This window comes from Rhineura floridana, chromosome 7 (assembly GCF_030035675.1).
Source record: "Rhineura floridana isolate rRhiFlo1 chromosome 7, rRhiFlo1.hap2, whole genome shotgun sequence".
NCBI lineage: Eukaryota > Metazoa > Chordata > Lepidosauria > Squamata > Rhineuridae > Rhineura > Rhineura floridana.
This window is the reverse complement of record NC_084486.1, coordinates 8,693,228-8,711,980: the sequence shown is the minus strand read 5'-3', so window position 1 is coordinate 8,711,980 and position 18,753 is coordinate 8,693,228. Positions and strand designations below refer to the sequence as shown.

The 18,753-nt window shown below is 42.8% G+C and overlaps 1 protein-coding gene across 2 annotated transcripts in view; it reads left to right on the top strand.

The window, feature by feature from the left end:
* The first annotated feature begins 423 nt into the window (after positions 1–423).
* DUSP29 (dual specificity phosphatase 29) overlaps positions 424–18,753 on the top strand; it is a 29,307-nt gene continuing 10,977 nt past the window's right edge. The window contains exons 1-2 of one of the 2 annotated variants that reach the window (XM_061634858.1): positions 424–537; positions 12,907–13,129. In XM_061634858.1, the coding sequence (XP_061490842.1) occupies positions 12,954–13,129 (176 nt within the window). In that variant the 5' untranslated portion in view covers positions 424–537; positions 12,907–12,953. Of the gene's footprint in view, positions 538–2,156; positions 2,225–12,906; positions 13,130–18,753 lie in introns of those variants that run through there. The other variant, XM_061634859.1, reaches the window with a different exon arrangement.

Sequence of the window (18,753 nt, the reverse complement as noted above, 5' to 3'; positions counted from 1 at the left end):
ACAGTGAGTCTGAGGAATCTTCCCCAGCAGTGCAAGGAGACACAGAGGCAAGGAGAAAGGGCAGTGAAGGGTACATAGTCCAAGGAGACATGTAGGGCACCTTCTTGATTACAATACTGTTACAACTGTACCAGTAGTTCAATTTCCCCTAACAGCTACTAGGAGTTGCATTCTGTTGGTACCATGAAAGAGATAGTTGCTCTGGCTGTAACCTGAGGCTATAATAGTTACACAGACACCTTTTTACACATTAGTGGAGCCAGCGCAACGTACACGTGAGGCTCACTGGCTCAAACCACAATCTGCTCCTGCAGCGTAGTTGTTGAACTGCGAGAGCCAATGGTTTCAGGTCACTTCAGGGAGTAGTTTTAGTAACAGATGTAAAGATTCTCCCCTTTGAGTGGGTATCACACAAGGTCAGTCAGCAAATCCTGCTCTAAAAATAGATGCCAGTTTCAAAGCTGGCAAGATTTCCTCTGTCGTCCCTGTCCCATTCTGAAGATCCACACTACCTACAGCTCTTGGATAAGCTCACAGGTAAGACAAGATGGATGAGAGAATGCTGGGCTTCCTTTTCACCCTTTCGCTTTAAAAATGCTAGGAGATAAAAGCAGGGCAAGGGGGAACTGAGCATTTAGCCAAAGCAGCTGGTGGCCTCTTAAAACAATTTTAGGGCAGAGGCACAAGTAACATTAGAGATTCATTCATTTGGGAATACAATGAGATCATTCAGCATTCCAAAATATTATACAACAAGCTGCACTTTTACCCCATTGGCCGAATCTTTTCATAGTTTATGTTCAGTTCATTGTTAAACTGAAATCTGTTTGGGGAAATTTTAAAACCTCTTTCGGGAATCTTTTAGATGCCTTTCCCCCACCTCTTCCCTGCTCCTCAGCTCTTTTCTTTCTTTCAGTTCTCCTTCACTTGCATCTAATTCTGTCGCTTTACTTCTACTACAGATGGCTTTCCTCTGTCATTCAGGAAATTCTAATGCTTTAGGGTCAGGCAACCCAGCACAACATGCCTCATATTTACCACTTGTGGTGGCAGGAAACAGTAAGAGCAAAACCAATTTTTTTTTAAAAAAATTTTTGCTGGCTTGGAGAACATATAAGTAGAAAAGAAACGCAGACAGCAGGGTAAAGGAATAGTGATATAAAAGTGATTACATTTGAACTCACTTTAAACTACAGCTGCATGAGACAAAAAAAAAAATCTTCACGATGCCCTCCCCCCAAAAAACAATACTAGAGAAATTTCAAGATAAGGATTAAATTGACAGTTTTTGAGATAGTTAGAGGAGATCACATTCTAAGAAGTTGTTGTTGTTAAATCAACCAAGAATCAATTCAGAAGGATTCTTAGCTGTATATTTTCAGCACTAGATCTCGCTTTCAAAAGGAATGTGGATGCTGTGGTTTTAATGGGCCATCTAAAGTAAAGCTATCCCTGCTCCGTGAAATTTTTATGAATGCATCTTTGATCAGCTAAACATTTTAAAATCAAGGCCCTTCCTCCTCTCCCAATGAGTGACAGGTACACAGACAGCCACAAGGTTCATCTTGGTGGTTGCTAGGATTTCCAAATGTTATGTGGTAGGTAACAAGAGCAGCATTTTAATGTCTCCATATCATGAGTTCCATTTGGAAAGAACGGGGGGGGGTAGTTGCACCTGCTTCTGTCTCCTGCCATGTTCATGGTTTTTCTTTAACATATAAATTGGTGACTGGTGTTGATAAATGTTCCTATAGGTATTGTGAGTTAGGAAAAAAAAGAGAGTAACCAAAATATATACTTTTAATATACATTGCTTCAGCACTATTCTCTTAAATCTCAAATATATCCAAGGATCTTGCTCTTTCCTGGTCCCCACACAATCTCTCTCCATGTCCCACTGATATCCGATATGGTGCCCTACTCTATGTACAGGCAGCATGATCCACTGAATTATTTGGCTCAGATAGATCCTATGGCAGCACTCAGTCAATAGAAGGTTCTCACTTGAGGGTGCTTGGAAACTGTTAACTCCCTAGCACCATTCAGCAGCTAACATGCCTTCTGATTTGTATTTTGGGCATGTAGCCAGATACAATAAACCCATGTGTTAGCTCCTCCCCCGTTTTACCCCTTTGAAATCATGTGCAAAGAGAGTAAGACGGCACACGGAGTAAGACTGACTCTGAGAAGGGAAAGAAACAGACATGTGAAGTCAGCTTTGCAGGTACTGGTGGAGCATGTTCTTAGTAAACCATCCCTCCTGCTGCTTTATGTCAGCCTCCCCCCATGTGGTGACCTCGAGATGGTACTCACATTATTCCTGACCATTGGCCATGCTAGCTAGGACTTGTGGTAGTTGCAAGTCCAACAATGTCTGGAAGACACCAGGCTGGGGGAGGTTGCTTTCCATAGTTAATCCTCCAATGCATTTTTAAACCATAAAAAGGTAAAGGTAAAGGTGTCCCCGCACTTGTAGTGCGAGTCGTTTCCAAGTGACGTCTGGCGACGTTTACTAGGCAGACCGTATATATGGGGTGGGATTGCCAGTTCCTTCCACGGCCTTTCTTTACCCCCCAGCATATGCCGGGTACTCATTTTACCGACCACAGATGGATGGAAGGCTGAGTGGACCTCGACCCCTTTTACCGGAGATTCGACTTCCTCCTTCCCTTGGAATCGAACTCCGGCTGTGAGCAGAGCTTCGGCTGCGTTACCGCCGCTTACCACTCTGCGCCACAGAGAATCTTTTAAACCATAGCCATCTTTAAGTCTGGAAAGTCAAGAGATGCTTGTTTACTTTAAAAAGTAATGCTTTAAAATGATCTTAGATGGTTTTTAATAATGGTAAAATGCTTTAAACATGTTTTTATTTTAAGTTGTACTGTTTTAACATTTTGATGTTGCCACCCTGGGCTCTTTTGGAAGGACAGGAAGAAATGTAATAACAATTTCACCTATAACTCCTTTGGCAAATAGACTTGACAGAGGGATCCTCCAAGGAAAGAATGACATGAGTGACAGGCTCCCTCCAAAGTGGCCTAGTAACACATCCAAAATCCATTTGATTATTAGAGTCAAGGGACGTAGTTTGGGAAAAGAGGGTCCACAGGTTCTGTGCAGCTGCCTCACCTAGGAATGTACTTCGCTTGTTGCTGATGGTTCAGTTTTCATTTTGCTGAACCAGGAGCCAGTTCCATTCCATGTTCATTCATTTTCCATTTTCTTTTGCTTTTACTAGTTTGGGTTTTTTTCCCTCCCAGAAAATAATGATATTGTTATTGATCTTTCCATTGACATTACCATTCTTTCTACCAATGGTCTCTTTGTTTTTGTATTTAAATGTAAATTAGGCAGGTAATTGCCCATCAAGTCTGCCTCTTACTTCAGGCTTACTTTCTGTCTGAAGCCAGTCAACAAATTCCCACCTGCCCTCCCCACAATTAAACTAGGCTTATTCATTTGAATTTATTTGCAGCTATGTGATATAATTTTGAAAATTGATATTGCTGGATCTACCACAGCAATGATCACTGTCAGATTAAAAAAGCTTCCTTGTATCCCATCACTCTCTGGGTCAATGGTTTTAGCCTGCCTGAGCTAACAAAACTGAGAACGTCAGTTAGCCATTTCATTGTTTGGAGTTTCTCACTCTTACTGATAGATAGCTGCTAATTTGCGCTGCCTTTTAAAAAGTGCTTTCTCCTTGTTTGCCGTCTTCAGAAACTCCCTCCAGTGAATGACAGACAGACTGGTCAATTTTCATGTAAAAAAAGAATTACAAAAAAACAAAACATAAATCAGCTAATGATTCAAAATATGACCTATAGTAATCTTCTGCAAATGGGCTGAACAGGGGGAAAACGTAATAATTGCCTGCAATTACAAAGTGATAAGCAGAAGGAACTACTGATGTCCAACACTGAAGGAAACAACAAGAACTACAGTGGAAGGAAGTTAACAAGACCAGAGGCTTTGCTTTGAAAATGCATTTAGAGGTTGTGTGACTCCACAGCATTGCCCATCTCTCTCTGAGTTAAAACAGAAAGAAGGATCAGACAGGTTAAGAATGAATGTTAATGGCTACCATCAACACTTCATTGACAAAAGTTACAGGGAATATACACTTCTATATATATACATTTTAGATTGATGCTGTCAACAGTAACAATATCATTTTATTTGATGTGATTTTTAAAAAAATCTGGTGTCAGGGAAAAGCTGCAGGAGCCCCTGTGCACAAGATTGGCCCTCAAAGATAGATAACATGCAAACTACAAGGAAATCTAGCAGCAACTTTAATTTTAGCAAAATTCTCCCCCATCCCTTGCCTCACCTGCAGGATTCTCAAGGGTTAAAGCACAACAGCCCTGTCTGAAAAATTCTGGCACAGATGCTGTTTCTCTCTTCCCTCTGACAGAGCCCTCTCCACTGGTTTTGCAGCCAGGGGAAGCTGGAAAAATATGAGAGCCAAACTACATAGTGCTAAATTACATTTTATTGTGTATTTTAATTATGCATATTTATATTTTAACTTTTAATGGGATTATTTTACTGAATATTTTAATTAGGGAAGCTTATATTTTAATGTTGGTGTAACTCGGTTTTATACTTTGTAAACAGCTTAGAAGCCTATCAGGGTACTAAGCAGTATATTAATTAATTATAGATTGTGGCACATATTTATGCCTCACTCCCCCCCCCATATGAAAAAAAGCAATAGGAACTGCAGGTGGACAATCTAGATTGGAGAGCTGGTAGAAGTGGACAAAGGCTTTAATTCTTCCTTCCTGCATTGTGATCCTGATGAAACATCATCCCTCCAGAGGCAAATAGCAGTTTTAGAAGGAGGGTTTTTATTGGAAAGCTGCCACTTGGGGGAAAGAGTTACTCATTGTGTCTGTATGAATCATAGAATCATAGAGTTGGAAGGGGCCTTGTAGGCCATCGAGTCCAACCCCCTGCTCACAGCAGGAAATCCACAGCTAGAGCATCTCCCGCAGATAGCTGTCCAGCCTCTGCTTGAAGACATCCAGCGAAGGGGATCCCACCACCTCCCTAGGCAGTCGGTTCCATTGCCGAACTGCCCTTACTGTCAAGAAGTTCCTTCTAATGTCCAATCTGAATCTACGCTCCTGCAACTTAAAACCATTAGACCTAGTCCTACCCTCTGGGGCAGCAGAGAACAAATCTGTACCCTCCTCTATGTGACAGCCCTTCAGGTACTTAAAGAGTGCAATCATATCACCCCTCAGCCTTCTCTTCACCAGACTGAACATGCCAAGTTCCTTCAACCTTTCCTCATAAGACTTGTTCTCCATACCGGCTATCATCCTCGTCACCCTCTTCTGAACCCGCTCTAACTTGTCTATATCTTTCTTAAAATGAGGCGCCCAGAACTGAACGCAGTGTTCCAGATGAGGCCTGACTAATGCAGAATATAGTGGGACTATTACTTCCCTCGACCTGGAAACTATAGCTCTGTTTATGCAGCCCAAAACCGCATTTGCCTTTTTTGCCGCAGCATCACACTGCTGGGTCATGTTCAACTTGCAATCCACTACAATTCCAAGGTCCTTCTCACACGCACTACTGCTAAGCCGGGTATTTCCCATCCTGTACCCGTGCATTTTGTTTTTGTGGCCTAAATGCAGAATCCTGCATTTGTCTTTATTGAATGTCATTTTATTAATTTCAGCCCAATTTTCTAGTCTATCCAGGTCCCTTTGGATTTTATTCCTGTCTTCCATTGTGTTAGCTATCCCTCCCAGTTTCGTATCATCCGCAAACTTCATAAGGCTTCCCTCCACCCCATCATCTAAGTCATTGATAAAAATGTTGAAGAGTATCGGCCCCAGGACAGAACCCTGTGGCACTCCACTCGAGACCTCCTTCCAGTCCGAAGCAGAGCCACCGACGACCACTCTTTGAGTACGGTTTTCCAACCAGTTGTGAATCCACCTGACAGTATTTCCATGTAGTCCGCATTTGACGAGTTTGCTAATCAAAAGGTCGTGGGGGACTTTGTCAAACGCCTTGCTGAAATCTAGATAGATGACATCTACAGCATTTCCACCATCTACTAAGCTAGTGACCTGATCAAAAAAAGAGATGAGATTAGTTTGACAGGATTTTTTCTTGACAAACCCATGCTGGCTCCTTCTAATCACAGCATTGTCATCTAGATAGTTGCCAATGGACTCTTTTATTATCCGTTCTAATATCTTTCCCGGTATTGAAGTCAGACTGACCGGCCTGTAATTCCCCGGATCTTCTTTTTTACCCTTTTTAAAGAGTGGGATGATGTTTGCCCATCTCCAATCCTCTGGCACCTCTCCCATTCTCCAGGATTTCTCAAAGATGATGGCAAGAGGTTCCGAGAGTACATCCGCAAGTTCCTTCAATACTCTGGGATGCAGTTCATCAGGCACTGGAGATTTGAACTCATTTAGGTTAACTAGGTATTTCCTGACTATCTCCTTATCAATCTCGAACTGCAGTCCCGACCCCTTACTGAGATTGCTACCAATGCAAGGTTGCACACTGTTCCCTTTTTGGGAGAAAACGGAGGCAAAATTGGCGTTGAGCAGTTCTGCTTTTTCCTCGTTATCTGTCAACATTTTGCCATCCTCATTGAGCAGCAGTCCCACCGTTTCCTTGGTCTTTCTCTTGCTTTGAACATATCTGAAAAACCCCTTTTTGTTGTTCCTCGCTTCCCTCACCAGCCTCAGCTCATTCTGGGTTTTAGCTTTCCTTACGCTATTCCTGCAAGCCCGAGCCACTCGTCGGTACTCTTCCTTGGTGATGCGTCCTTCCTTCCATTCTTTATACATGCTCTTTTTTCCTTTTACCTCCTCCATCAGTCTTCCGTGTAGCCACATTGGCTTTTTCCGATGTCTTCCATTTTTCTTCCTCTTTGGAATTGTTTGTGATTGTGCTTTTTGTAATACGTTCTTCATGAACTCCCATGCTTCTTGGGCTCCTTTTTTCTTTAGTCTATCTAGCCACAGGATCCTACCCATCATTTCCCTGAGCTTGCTAAAATCGGCTTTCCTGAAATCCAAGGTCCATGTTTGACTATATTCTTCTTTGGCTTTCCCCAGAATCCTGAATTCCAGCATTACGTGGTCACTTTCCCCCAAGGTACCGACCGCTTTAATTCCTGTGACCAATTCGTCTGTGTTAGTTAAGATCAGGTCCAGGATTGCCGATCCCCTTGTTCCTTCTTCTACTTTTTGAAAGAGGAAATTATCAGCAAGGCCCATCAGGAATTTGTTGGAGGCTTTGTGCTTTGCAGAGTTTGTCTCCCAGCAGATATCCGGGTAGTTGAAGTCCCCCATCACTACTACTTCTTGCCTCCTTGAGATTTCAGAGATTTGTTTGAGAAAGGCCTCGTCTACCACCTCTTCTTGGCCAGGGGGTCTGTAGTAGACACCTACTACCATGTCGGTTTTATTTGTTTCTCCATTTATTTTTACCCAAATGGTCTCTACCGGACCCCTTTGTTCACTCTCTTGGATTTCCATAGAGGTGTATTTGTCATTGACGTATAACGCTACTCCCCCTCCTTTTCTGTTGCTTCTATTCTTTCTGTAGAGTTTATATCCTTGAATGGCTATATTCCAATCATGGGAGTCATCCCACCAAGTCTCTGTTATCCCTATGAAGTCATATTTGCCTTGATGCACTAAGACTTCAAGCTCCCCTTGCTTCTTTCCCAAGCTCCGCGCGTTGGTATATAGACACCAGAAGTCTCTTATGTCCCGACTGGATTCCTCCGTTAATATACCGTGAGCTTTGCTGTGCATCCCTTTCTCTCTCCCAGTGTCTCCTGTACCCTTCAAATTGCTGCATTTACAACCCGCTGTCTTTGGATCGGTCTTTAAGCTATCATCTCCATCCCCCAGAGGCTTTCGTTTAAAGGCCTCTTGATGAGTTTTGCCATACTTCTGCCAAAGAGATTCTTCCCAGTCCTCGTGAGGTGCAGCCCATCTCTTGCCAACAGTCCCCCCTCCAAGAAGCTTAGACCATGGTCCCAGAATCCAAACCTTTCCCGTTGACACCATCTGCGTAACCAGTCGTTGACCTGCAGTATCTTCCTTTCCCTTTGTAGTCCTCTATCCTTCATGGGAAGAATTGACGAGAAGACCACCTGCGCCCCCAAATGCTTGACCTTGCTACCCAGAGCCTCATAGTCCGAGGTGATCTGTTCCAAGGTGTTTCTGGCCGTGTCGTTTGTGCCCACATGGATGAGGAGAAAGGGGTACCTATCTTGGTTCCCAATGAGCCTCGGCAGGTTGTCAGCGACATCCCGGATGCGCGCCCCAGAGAGACAACAGACTTCCCGATTCATTTTGTCCGGCTGGCATACCGGTGCCTCTACCCCCCTGAGCAACGAGTCTCCAACCACCAGCACCCTCCTCTTTTTGCCACGAGCGGTGGTTGCATCAGCCTCCTTCTTCTGGGGTGTGGAGTCTTCCTTTGCAGTCAGTGTCTCTTGATGCAGGTGAGTTTGTTGAGGCTCTTCAGGGGTGCTGTCTGCCGAGAGACACTGAAAGCGATTTGTTAGTTGCATCAGTTCTGAATCCCTCCTGTTTTTCCTTGCCGTTACAGTGACAGTCCTCCACTGGGATTTGTAGCTGTTGCAGTCCTGTTCTTCCTTGTCACTTTCTTCCTGTACTTTGTGTCGCTCCCTTAATTCCTCTTGTGTTCTATCGAGGAAGTCCTCATCTTCTCTGATAAGTTGCAGGGTGTCTATGCGTTGCTGCAGCCCCCTAACCTTTTCTTCTAGGCTTGTACATTTTAAAAAAATAGCTGGGGGGAGATGGCAAATGCAGACTGTGTGTGTCCAATTTGATCCTTCACCATGTCACTGTTCAGGTAGGATTCAATCACATACTGATAAATTCAGGTTGTACAATTAAAGTAGATTTTGCACTCTTGTGCAACAAACCTGCTCCCCCCCATGGGACTTTTTACGATAAGGAAAAAGATGTTATCCTGTACTTTCCTGTGCATTTTCACAATTGCTTGACACTGTGTCATATAACCTCTCTGCGAACAAAACAGCATGAATGTTCAGTAAACAGGTTGTTTGGAAGCAAGCTATTTGTCTTACTTACAAGACAAATATTAAAGTGTATAGGGAGCATGTGAACTCCTAAAAACAGTCAGTAAGTCTCCAGAAAACATCACACCAAGACTACACCCCCACGTTCACTATCTCAAAGCAAGAAATGCTCAGCATTCACTCTCTCACACTTCAAAACTGCTGGATTCTGTCCCCTCCCCTCTGCTGAAGAGCATTACCCTTCCCTGAGCTCAGATGGGTCTCTCTCCAAGCACTTGATTCCAAGCTATCAGGAGACCATCACTGGTCATTAGCTCCTATTGATGAAACCACCATCCTGGATTATTAGCTATCAGTTTACAAAAGATCAGCCATCACCCATAACAACATTGTACTCTAAATTTAATGCAAATTGGCTTACATGTGATCTAGGGTTCTTCCATCTGGGTTGTGTTGGTGAAAAGTGATCAGGCTTCTCTTATCTTGAGTCAGGGAAAGACACAGATCATCTGTCCCTGTCCCTTGAATTAACTCACATGCTCAATAACATCTAGTGCTGCAAGCAGACAGTAACAGAGAACAGAACTTCTGTGCACCTTCAGAACAGATAACTCTAGATTGGGGATGGCTAATCAGTGGCCCTCCAAACGTTGTTTGGCTCCAGGCCTCATCAGCACCAGCCAAAATGGGATGGGATGATGGGAGCGTTGTATTCCAGCAACATCTGGAGGGTCACTAAGTATCCTGCTCAAAGTTATTTCAAAGTTACATGGAAATGCAATCTGTTTTAAAACTCAACAATCTCCAGTAGAAATTCCTGCAAGCAAACAAGCAAGCCATGGATAAACAAGTAGCCTAGAGTTTTATTTTCCAAGGTATGAAAAGCTTACCCAGAAGATCCTCATCCAACCCAAGTAATTGGTTTTTTAATTTCTTTCCATTAAGTTTGTTTTAAACATTTTCCTCCATTACACTGCTTTTTGACAATCAATTTTATGTACTCCCACAAAGCAATGGCTTAGATGCAGTTCTCTCCCTTCCACAGTGAAGACCAAGATACAGAAATTTTACAAGTATTCAGTTTCTCAATCTTCCTTCAGCACTCCTTTTATATACCTTTTTTTGCAAAAGGTCCCAGTGCCTTACTTACTGGTTTCCTGTTAAATGTATGTTCACATTTGGCTTGGCACAGTGTTCTTCCAGCCTTGAACACTATGCTGCAAGAGTTACTGTACAGCAGCTGTGACTCTACTATTTAACTATGCAGCCCTCTTTGTTCCACTTGTTTGCATCCTTTTTAATTGGTAGCATCTCGTATAGTGGTTTCAAATTCCTGAAGGCATTTATCTCTCCTGACTCTTCCTTTCAGCTTTCTTTTAACTAATTTTTATTTTTATTTCATTACGTTTATATCCTGCCCTTCCTCCTAAAGAAGTCCCGGGTGGCAAACACATGCTCCAATTTTGAAAATTCTACTCTTCTCAAATTAAATGAGACTGTACTGAATTTTCTGAATGATTTTCCATTCACACACTTGTGGAATCTGGTAGTGTTCAAGTCACTGTTTCCAAATGATTTGAGATCTCTCACCAAGATCATGGGTGCCACTCACAAAACTGTACTATAACTAGACACTTTGTCTGTTTGCCGTGATCTAACTTGCATTTACCAGTCAATTTGAGGATAGCTGAAGTCATTCATTATTGTAAGATTTTATCCCTTGGCTGCCTCTTTGATGTCTCTTGGAATCTGTAGATCACCATCAGAACTTTGGCTAGGAGAACACCACTTTGTCCACATTACTGCTTTACTGTTTTGGCCTGATATTTCTATCCACAATGATTCTATGGATAAATCTGTTTCTTTTATAAGTTCTGATTTATGGCACTCCGTGCCTTCAATGATATATATAGCAATGGAACTTCCAGTGCAACTTTATGCTGCCCTTTCCATAGATTTTAAATCTAGAGATAAGCATCTCCCTTTGTTCTGCTAAGGTTCTCTGAAAAGCCCAGTCAAGCCATATTTTCTGTCAGCAGACACTAGACACTCTATTTTACCCATCCTGGCTCAGTCACACATACATCATGTTATCCCTCTTGAAATGTTTCCATTGCGTGTCATTTTCCCTGTGACACTGCAGTCTTTTTTATTGTCTGCCATGAGTTTCCATGTGCTCACTGTCAACTTCTATCCTTCCTTTGTTTATTTATTGCCAGTCTTTATATACCACCTTGCTGCCAAGGTACTCAAAGCAATTAGGCCATAACGGCAGTTCAGAATGTTTTAGATCATCTTCCCCAGAGTGGATGAGTCATCTTGAGCTGGATGCCATTCAGCTTCTGTTAGGTTGTTCTCTAGAAGTCAGTTTAAAAGCTGTTCTATAATTGTAATACGATTATAATGATCATTATTATCATAATACCAGCAATCTGGTTCCATTACAGGAGTCAAGGGTACAACTCTACCAGGACGTTGTCCTATACAATTCCCTTTGAAATTAGTGGAAGCTCAACAAGGATGCTACCTTATATTGGGGGTGGCTGGGGAGGGGCAACGACAAGCCTCGTGTTTCCCAATGGCTTTCAATAGGCAAGCGGCTTTCTTACTCAGGGAGCTTCTTAAATCCAGGCATGGCTTCAGAACTAGGGTTTAAAAACTTCAACACGACCCTCACAGCCCCTGCCTTCCTATGGGCAACCCTGTTTGTGCAGCTCCCAACTATTGGTGGATGCAGCCAAAGTTCTATGTCTGCAGATGTGTATTAACCAAAAGGTTCACATTGTAAGTTCAGCACCAGAAACTTGTTTGGCTTGACACCATTTATTAGGACCACAAAAGGGTAAACTTGTGCATTAGCTTTATCACAGTAGCAGCTTAACTTTAATTCATTTTATAGAATTTACTGCAGGATACAAAGTCCAACACACACTTAGCCAGTTTAACTGCCTCACAATGAACATTCTAATCCACAAACCATCCACAGTTAGAATCTTTTGGGGAAACCACATTTTAAGCAGAAGAGAAAGCCAGAAAAGATACTGTACAGGACAGGGAAACTAGGTGTAATCCTAGAGAGCCTACGGCCAGGTATCAGAATGAACACTTTCTCCTCTGACAGTAAAGTTACTCCTGCGTCAATTAAAATATCACACTAGATAGGGGCTAGTGTAAATAGGGGCGGTGGGGGGGGTAATCAGGTTTATTTTTAATCACTTGAAGGGCTTTTCTGAAGTTAGCCAAATATAATTTCATAATTACTCCACAGTCATGAGAACTAGGGTTGTTGTTTTTTTAAAAAGGATTCTAATAGAGTCAGAAAAAGCTGCTGTTATTTATTTATTAAGTTTATATCTCATCCTTGCTCCCAAAAGAGAGCCCAGGGTGACAAACAGCGGTGCACCCCAAACCTCAGAAAAATAAAAGGATTTGGATGCATGGCCTCAATATTTGGCTAACCCTTTCCCCAATGCCACTTGCTTCAGCTTTTTCATTCCAGAGTTCAGAGACTGAATTTGCCAGTATTTTATGTTGTTCATACTAAGCTCCTCCAAAGTCAGAGCAGAAACCTAGGGGCAGAGTGAGGCTGAAATGCTTTTCATCTATACTATCCAGTTCAAATTACCCCTCCCCCTCAAAAAAATACCCGAGAGGTACGTTTCACCACAGTAAAAAAATGGCATATAAATTGTATCCCAGGGCCTTTAAAATAAAAAAATCTGAGCCCTAACAGGCCTGTTGTAAGATAAGATAATTATAGTAAACTCTTCAGGGCAATAACTTTAGTGACTTGGAGCCCTCCCCAGCAACCTCACCTTCTGCTTGGTGTTGCCTTGCAGGTTTTTGGTTTTGGTTTTCCCTCTATCCGTCAGACTCTTGAGACCCGATGTCTTCAATGGCTCTGAAATCTGGGAAGATAAGTGCTTACACAGCAGTCAAAGTAGACCCTGATGGGGACTATTGTACCCCTGGAGCATTTGACCTGGAGAGACTCTTCTGGAAAGGCAGCCCGAAGTATACCCATGTTAATGAAGTCTGGCCCAACCTCTACATAGGAGATGAGTAAGTCATGCAAAGACACATCACAATGTAAATGGCCACAGGTAGCCATGGAGATAATTATGCTTGTAATAACTGGATCACAGTGGAGCTGTAGTTCTGACATCACCACCTTTGGACTATTGCTGTGCTATGCACATGCAAGGTTATATCCTATATGTGACAACAGAAGAGGGTTCATTGGGCAACAAGCTAACAAAAATTGTGAGGGAGGTTTGGTAGATGACCAAATGTGGTGGTAGATGACCAGTTGTCCACCACACAATTTCTCCCTTCTTCGAAGTTCTACACTATGCCCTCACTACTTTTATGTTAGCACTGCTTGAAATCTGTATGCATGCTAGCCTTAACTGCTATTTTTGAAAGTTGGGCTTATGCCACATTATGGACAACTAAAAGCAGAGAAAGGGATTGGTAGAATCATATGGAAGAAGAGTCAAGCACCCAGGGCATGTGGTCCAGGGCATGTGGTCCAGGGCATGTGGTCAGTGGTAGCTCCATGTCGGTAGGGCAGTGGAATCCACTCCGGTTTTAGCCCGAACTTTCAAGTTGTTGTCCAAGGTCCTTCAGCTATTTGTTTATCTCATTTTCTGTTCACCCCCTTTTTTTATGCCCCACAACATGAATTCTGCTCTGCTCCCTTCTTTCTCTATTCCCCTCTTTGCAGAATATAGCAGCAGAGTCTGCCATAATCCCCCGACTGAACATATGTTCATTAATGTCTTAAGAGTGCTTTAGACCTGCCTCAAACTCATGAATGCACTCAAGGCTATATATATTTTATGCAAGCACAGAAGACGCACAGCTGTGGTAATGGGTACAGAATTAAGAATTTCAGGCTTCGGGTTACCAGCCCTGATGGTGGCAGTGTTAGACTTGAAACTACCATGGGCAATGCTCAATGATGAATCAAGCACCAGAGAGTGCTATTGCCCATTATTTCTATTTCTGGGGGCTGGGACTTAGTTACTCTGTATACCTATCCTCCCACCCTCCCCAGCAGAACAAATTGTGCAAAATAAATATATGTGTTTGATTTGCATAGGTTTTCCAAATCACAGAATCCAGATGGTTTTGTTGCAGAATTTTAAAGGGCAACTCTGAATATGCATCTTGTAGGAACACTGGCACTTTTTCTGGTAACACTTGCTGCCATTGAAGCAGGGGATGCAAGCAGGAAAATGAGATCCTTTTACATAAGCAAGCTAAATTCAGCAGACTCAGCCCACCATGGTGGAGCTCATGTCAACAACTGGGACAGGCACTGTGCCTCATACAAACACTTCTAGGTTGGTTGGATTATTTTCCTTTTAAAATAGCTATACCCTGCCTTTTGAGTTGCAGAATTGCTGAGGCAGTTTAACAATTAAACTCAACAGAATATTAAAAACAACCAACTAGAATATCAACATCCATAAAATGAAGACTGAATAATAAACCAACAAAGCAGCAAAAAAGAAACCCAACCAATGAAGATCAGCACAAGTCAGAGAACCCCAAACAACCCCTAAGAGCCAGTGTAGTGAAGTGGTTAGAGTGCTGGACTGTGAGCAGGGAGACCAGGGTTCGAATCCCCACTCAGCTCACTGGGTGACCTTGGGCCAGTCCCTGCCTCAGCCTAACCTGCTGCACTAGGTTGTTGCGAGAATAAAATGGAGAAGGGGAAACATGTACATCGCCTTGAGCTTCTTGGAGGAAAGGTAGGATATAAATGCAAAAATAAAAACTAAACAAACAACACGGCCTTTGCTAGGCATCTAAAAACCACCAAGACAACTTTAAAATCTTTATCATTATAACTGTAAGAGAGGCCACTGAGGAATTCCTGCAAAGTTGCCCAGGGGCAAGCTGTTATATGCAAATATATGCAACAAAGCCCTGACTTGGGAAAAAAAGTTGCTCCTTTAGACTGAGAGTTTGAGGGCTCCCCCACCAGAACTGTCAAAGGAGAAAAAGTAGCTTGGGTGAGATAATGGATTTTGAGTAAAAGACCATTGGTGGGGAAAGACCCCATGGCATGTCTTGGCTCAAAATCACAGCCTCTCCAGTGCTGCTTTACATTAAAAGGAAAAACCACCAAAACTTGCATGCATTTGGGTGTAACTTCTAATTTGCCTTTCATTCCTTTGGTAATTGAACACTGTTGTAGACACTGCCCAGAAGGAATGAAATGTTCACAAGCCCTTTCAGAAAGAGGATAAACAAAGCTTCAAGTTTCGTGGGATATAAGTCCAATCCCTTCCAAAGTCTTTTACTGTGGAGCTGCAAATATGTAAGGCCAAGAATTGGAAACTTGTGTGAAGCAGAGATTTAAAAAACAAGATGGACTTACTTTTAAACTTACCTAGGAGCTGGGACTCATATTGGAATTGTACAGAAACTTTAAAAAAAACCTGCTTTATGACTTTTGATTTCTACCCAAGTTTTAAAAGAGCCAATCTTTAATTCCCCTATCCTGCAAAGCTTTTTTTTTAAACAAAGGCTTTTTAATTCAAGATCAGGACCAGACCCGGCTAACAGAATGCATCACTTCCAGCACAAAAGTGGGGGTGGGTGCGGAGGAGGGGAACTTCCATTAGGAACCCCTAAGATCAGCAACAAGGAGGCTTGAAGATGACATTACTAGGCAGTTACCTTGGCTGTTGCCTAATAGAGTGATTTTCACGGGCAAAGTACTTCAGTGGCAACAATGCATGCAAAAGGACTCTTAACTTTCTGTCTCTGCCTTTGTCTACCTGCCTCCTGCTCATAAGCTGCAAGAGGGATGCAGAAGAGGATTGGAGGCCTGATATTATTGGGAGTTGGGGGCAAAAGGAAATTCTGAGAAGCATCAAAAAAAGGCAGCAATGGGCCTTCTTGAAGTGATTCAAGAGGGTGTGAATCAAAGGGTAATATGAAGTCAGGGGTGGAGAACCTCAGGCCCGGGGCCCAAATCTGGCCCCCTGAGCCTCTCTAGCTGGTCCTTGGTCCTTGCCCTAGGCCACACTCCTCATTTGTCCTTTTCCATCCCTCCCTTGACTGCTTAACTGTAGCAATACCTCTTGCTTCTCGGGATGGACGGAGAGGTGAGGGCATGTGCAGAAACCTCTGCCATTTGCATGGCTGGAATGTGGCCTACTATACAAAGGTAACAGTCACATTTATTACCCCACCTACTTTTGCGTCTGCTCCCACCCACCCCTAGCATGTGGCTCCTGGAACATTCCCTATGAGGGAATGTGGCCCCTGGTATGAAAAGAGCTTCCCCACACCCTGGGCTGGATTGAGGAGTCACATATCCTGTCAGTACTTGTATAGGAAAAGGATGAAAAGGAAGGAGTTCAGAGACTGTGAAAGCATCCATAGTCTGTGAGACGGGAAGAAAAGAACACTACTGGATTAAACCAGTCTATCTAGCCTAGCACTCTTTCACAAAAGCAGTCATCAAGATACCTCTGGGAAACTTACGAGCAGGGTACCTTTCAGTGACAGGCTTATTTTAAATAGACTCTTGATTCTCTGTTCAAAAAAATAAAAATAAACATTCTCTATTCCCAAAGGCCAAGGTAGGCATTACAGGGAAAATGTGGTTGCTAATCTCATCCCCACCTGACAATTCTAAGTAATGGCAGGGCAGCAGTTAATGGACAAAGTAGCGGCAGGGGACACCTGCCTTCCAAATCCCCCCTGCCAAGATCTAGTTTCATCCTGAGGCTATCACTCTTATTTATTTATTTATTTATTACATTTATATCCCACCCGTGCTCCTAGGGCGTTAATGCTCCGGTGTTCGTTGATACAAGAGGGCGAACACCTGAAGTAGCCGCATCTCATTGTCTTTGTGTGAAAAAAGCGATCGTCTAGAAACAAAGCCTTCTCACCTACAGCTGTAGGGGTGAAGGCTTCCTCTCAGCCAGACCTCCGATTATGCCTCTGCATCTACAACTGCTTGCACCCATGTGCCATCGTTACAAATGCTCACACTCTTTGCAGAGAGACTGAGTGGGGGGACATGCTTACTTTGCGCATCCACACTCCTATGCTGACAAACATAAGAACATGAATGCCTGAAGAGGGCTTGTGTCATCTTTGAAAGCGGAGGAACGCATCTCTTAACTCTCGAGGAAACGGACATTCTGTGACCCGAAGAAATTATACCCATTTTAACAAATTGCATATATCCATTTATCTTGCAAAATTTATTCTGCTTCCCCAAGAAAGGTTTTTAGAGAATTTGGAATTGGTTTTGAAAAGACTGCAGATGGGAAAGGGGCGGGGTAATGAAAATTGGGATATGGCATGGAAATGATAAGCTGCTCAGTGAGCTCCATTCCTGAGCTTCTCAAAGTATTGTCCATATAGCTTCTCCACAGTTACATAGGCTTAAAAATGTACTAAATTCTGCCCCAGATACCAGGTCCTGTGGTTGCGTGACAAGGACCATTGCCCTGTGGATTGCACCATCCCCTTTTCATGTTTCCCTTAAAGAGATTCCTGGGAGAAAGAGATTGAATAGTAAAGTACAAAAGAGCATCAGGCCACAAAATCAGCTGCAAATGAAAAAGTTAGGTCAAACGCTCATGTTCTAATATACTACTAGACTTCAGCAAACTTCTTTTCAGCTACCATTCACATTTGCAGAGACAGAAATTTAACACATGCCCAGGAAACCTACGAGCCTATTAAATGTTGGCAGGTGAGCTAGAGTGACAGAGTTCTGCTCCACATCCTTGCTTTATGGAAAAGAAAATGCCTGAATTGTAAGTTTTGAAGCAAAGTTTATCCTCCACCTTGTAAGCCTTTATTAAGTTACAGAACACTGTACATCAGCTAAATTCCCTTTCACCATCTGCTCTACTTACTCAGTAGGTGGTCAGTCCCGCACTGTGTTAATGCTGGGCAAAATTAGACCTAGATAACGGCTGTCACTGCAACCTCAAATACACTTTTCCTCTTAATTTGAAGATCTAGCAAAAGGAACAATGTCACCTTCTATCAGCCAAGCACACTGAGGCTGTGAAGCAGCTGGATCAGACGATGTTTATCCTAGCTTTCAAATCATAAGGTCATTCTTGCTTGCCACTAATTTATGAAACAGCCGCTGGACGATGTTGAATTAGGCCAAGTAATAAATTGCAGGCTGCAAATTTTCAAGTCATACAGGATTTCTTCTTTGTCCAGAAATGAAATTAGATAGAATGTTTCATTGACCAGGACCTTTTCTTCAGCTGTCCCGTGCCTGCAGGATTTCCATCCCCAAATAGAAGGAAGATACTGGAATAGACAATTATTTTACAGTATTAATACATAATACTAATTGGGGCCTACAATAAAAAGTTGACGCGTATCCTCATCTGCTTAAGAGGAGTTGCCCTGTTCAGGGTTCTAGTCAGCCCTTCCTCTGACAATTAACATTTCTTCTGTCACCCTGCCATTTTCTGTCTCTCTTTTCTACCTGTCACACAACATTCTGTGGCTTCTGAAGGCCACTGAGCATGCTCAGTTCCCACTGAGCTTTTTGTTTGGGGTGGGTTTTTTCTTTCTTTCTTTTGGTGGGGGGAAGTACTTCTGCAGACTTTGGTGCTTCCCCAAAGCATGCTGATACCTTCTTGTTTTGCTGTGGTCCTGGTTTTGCCTGATTTCTGTCA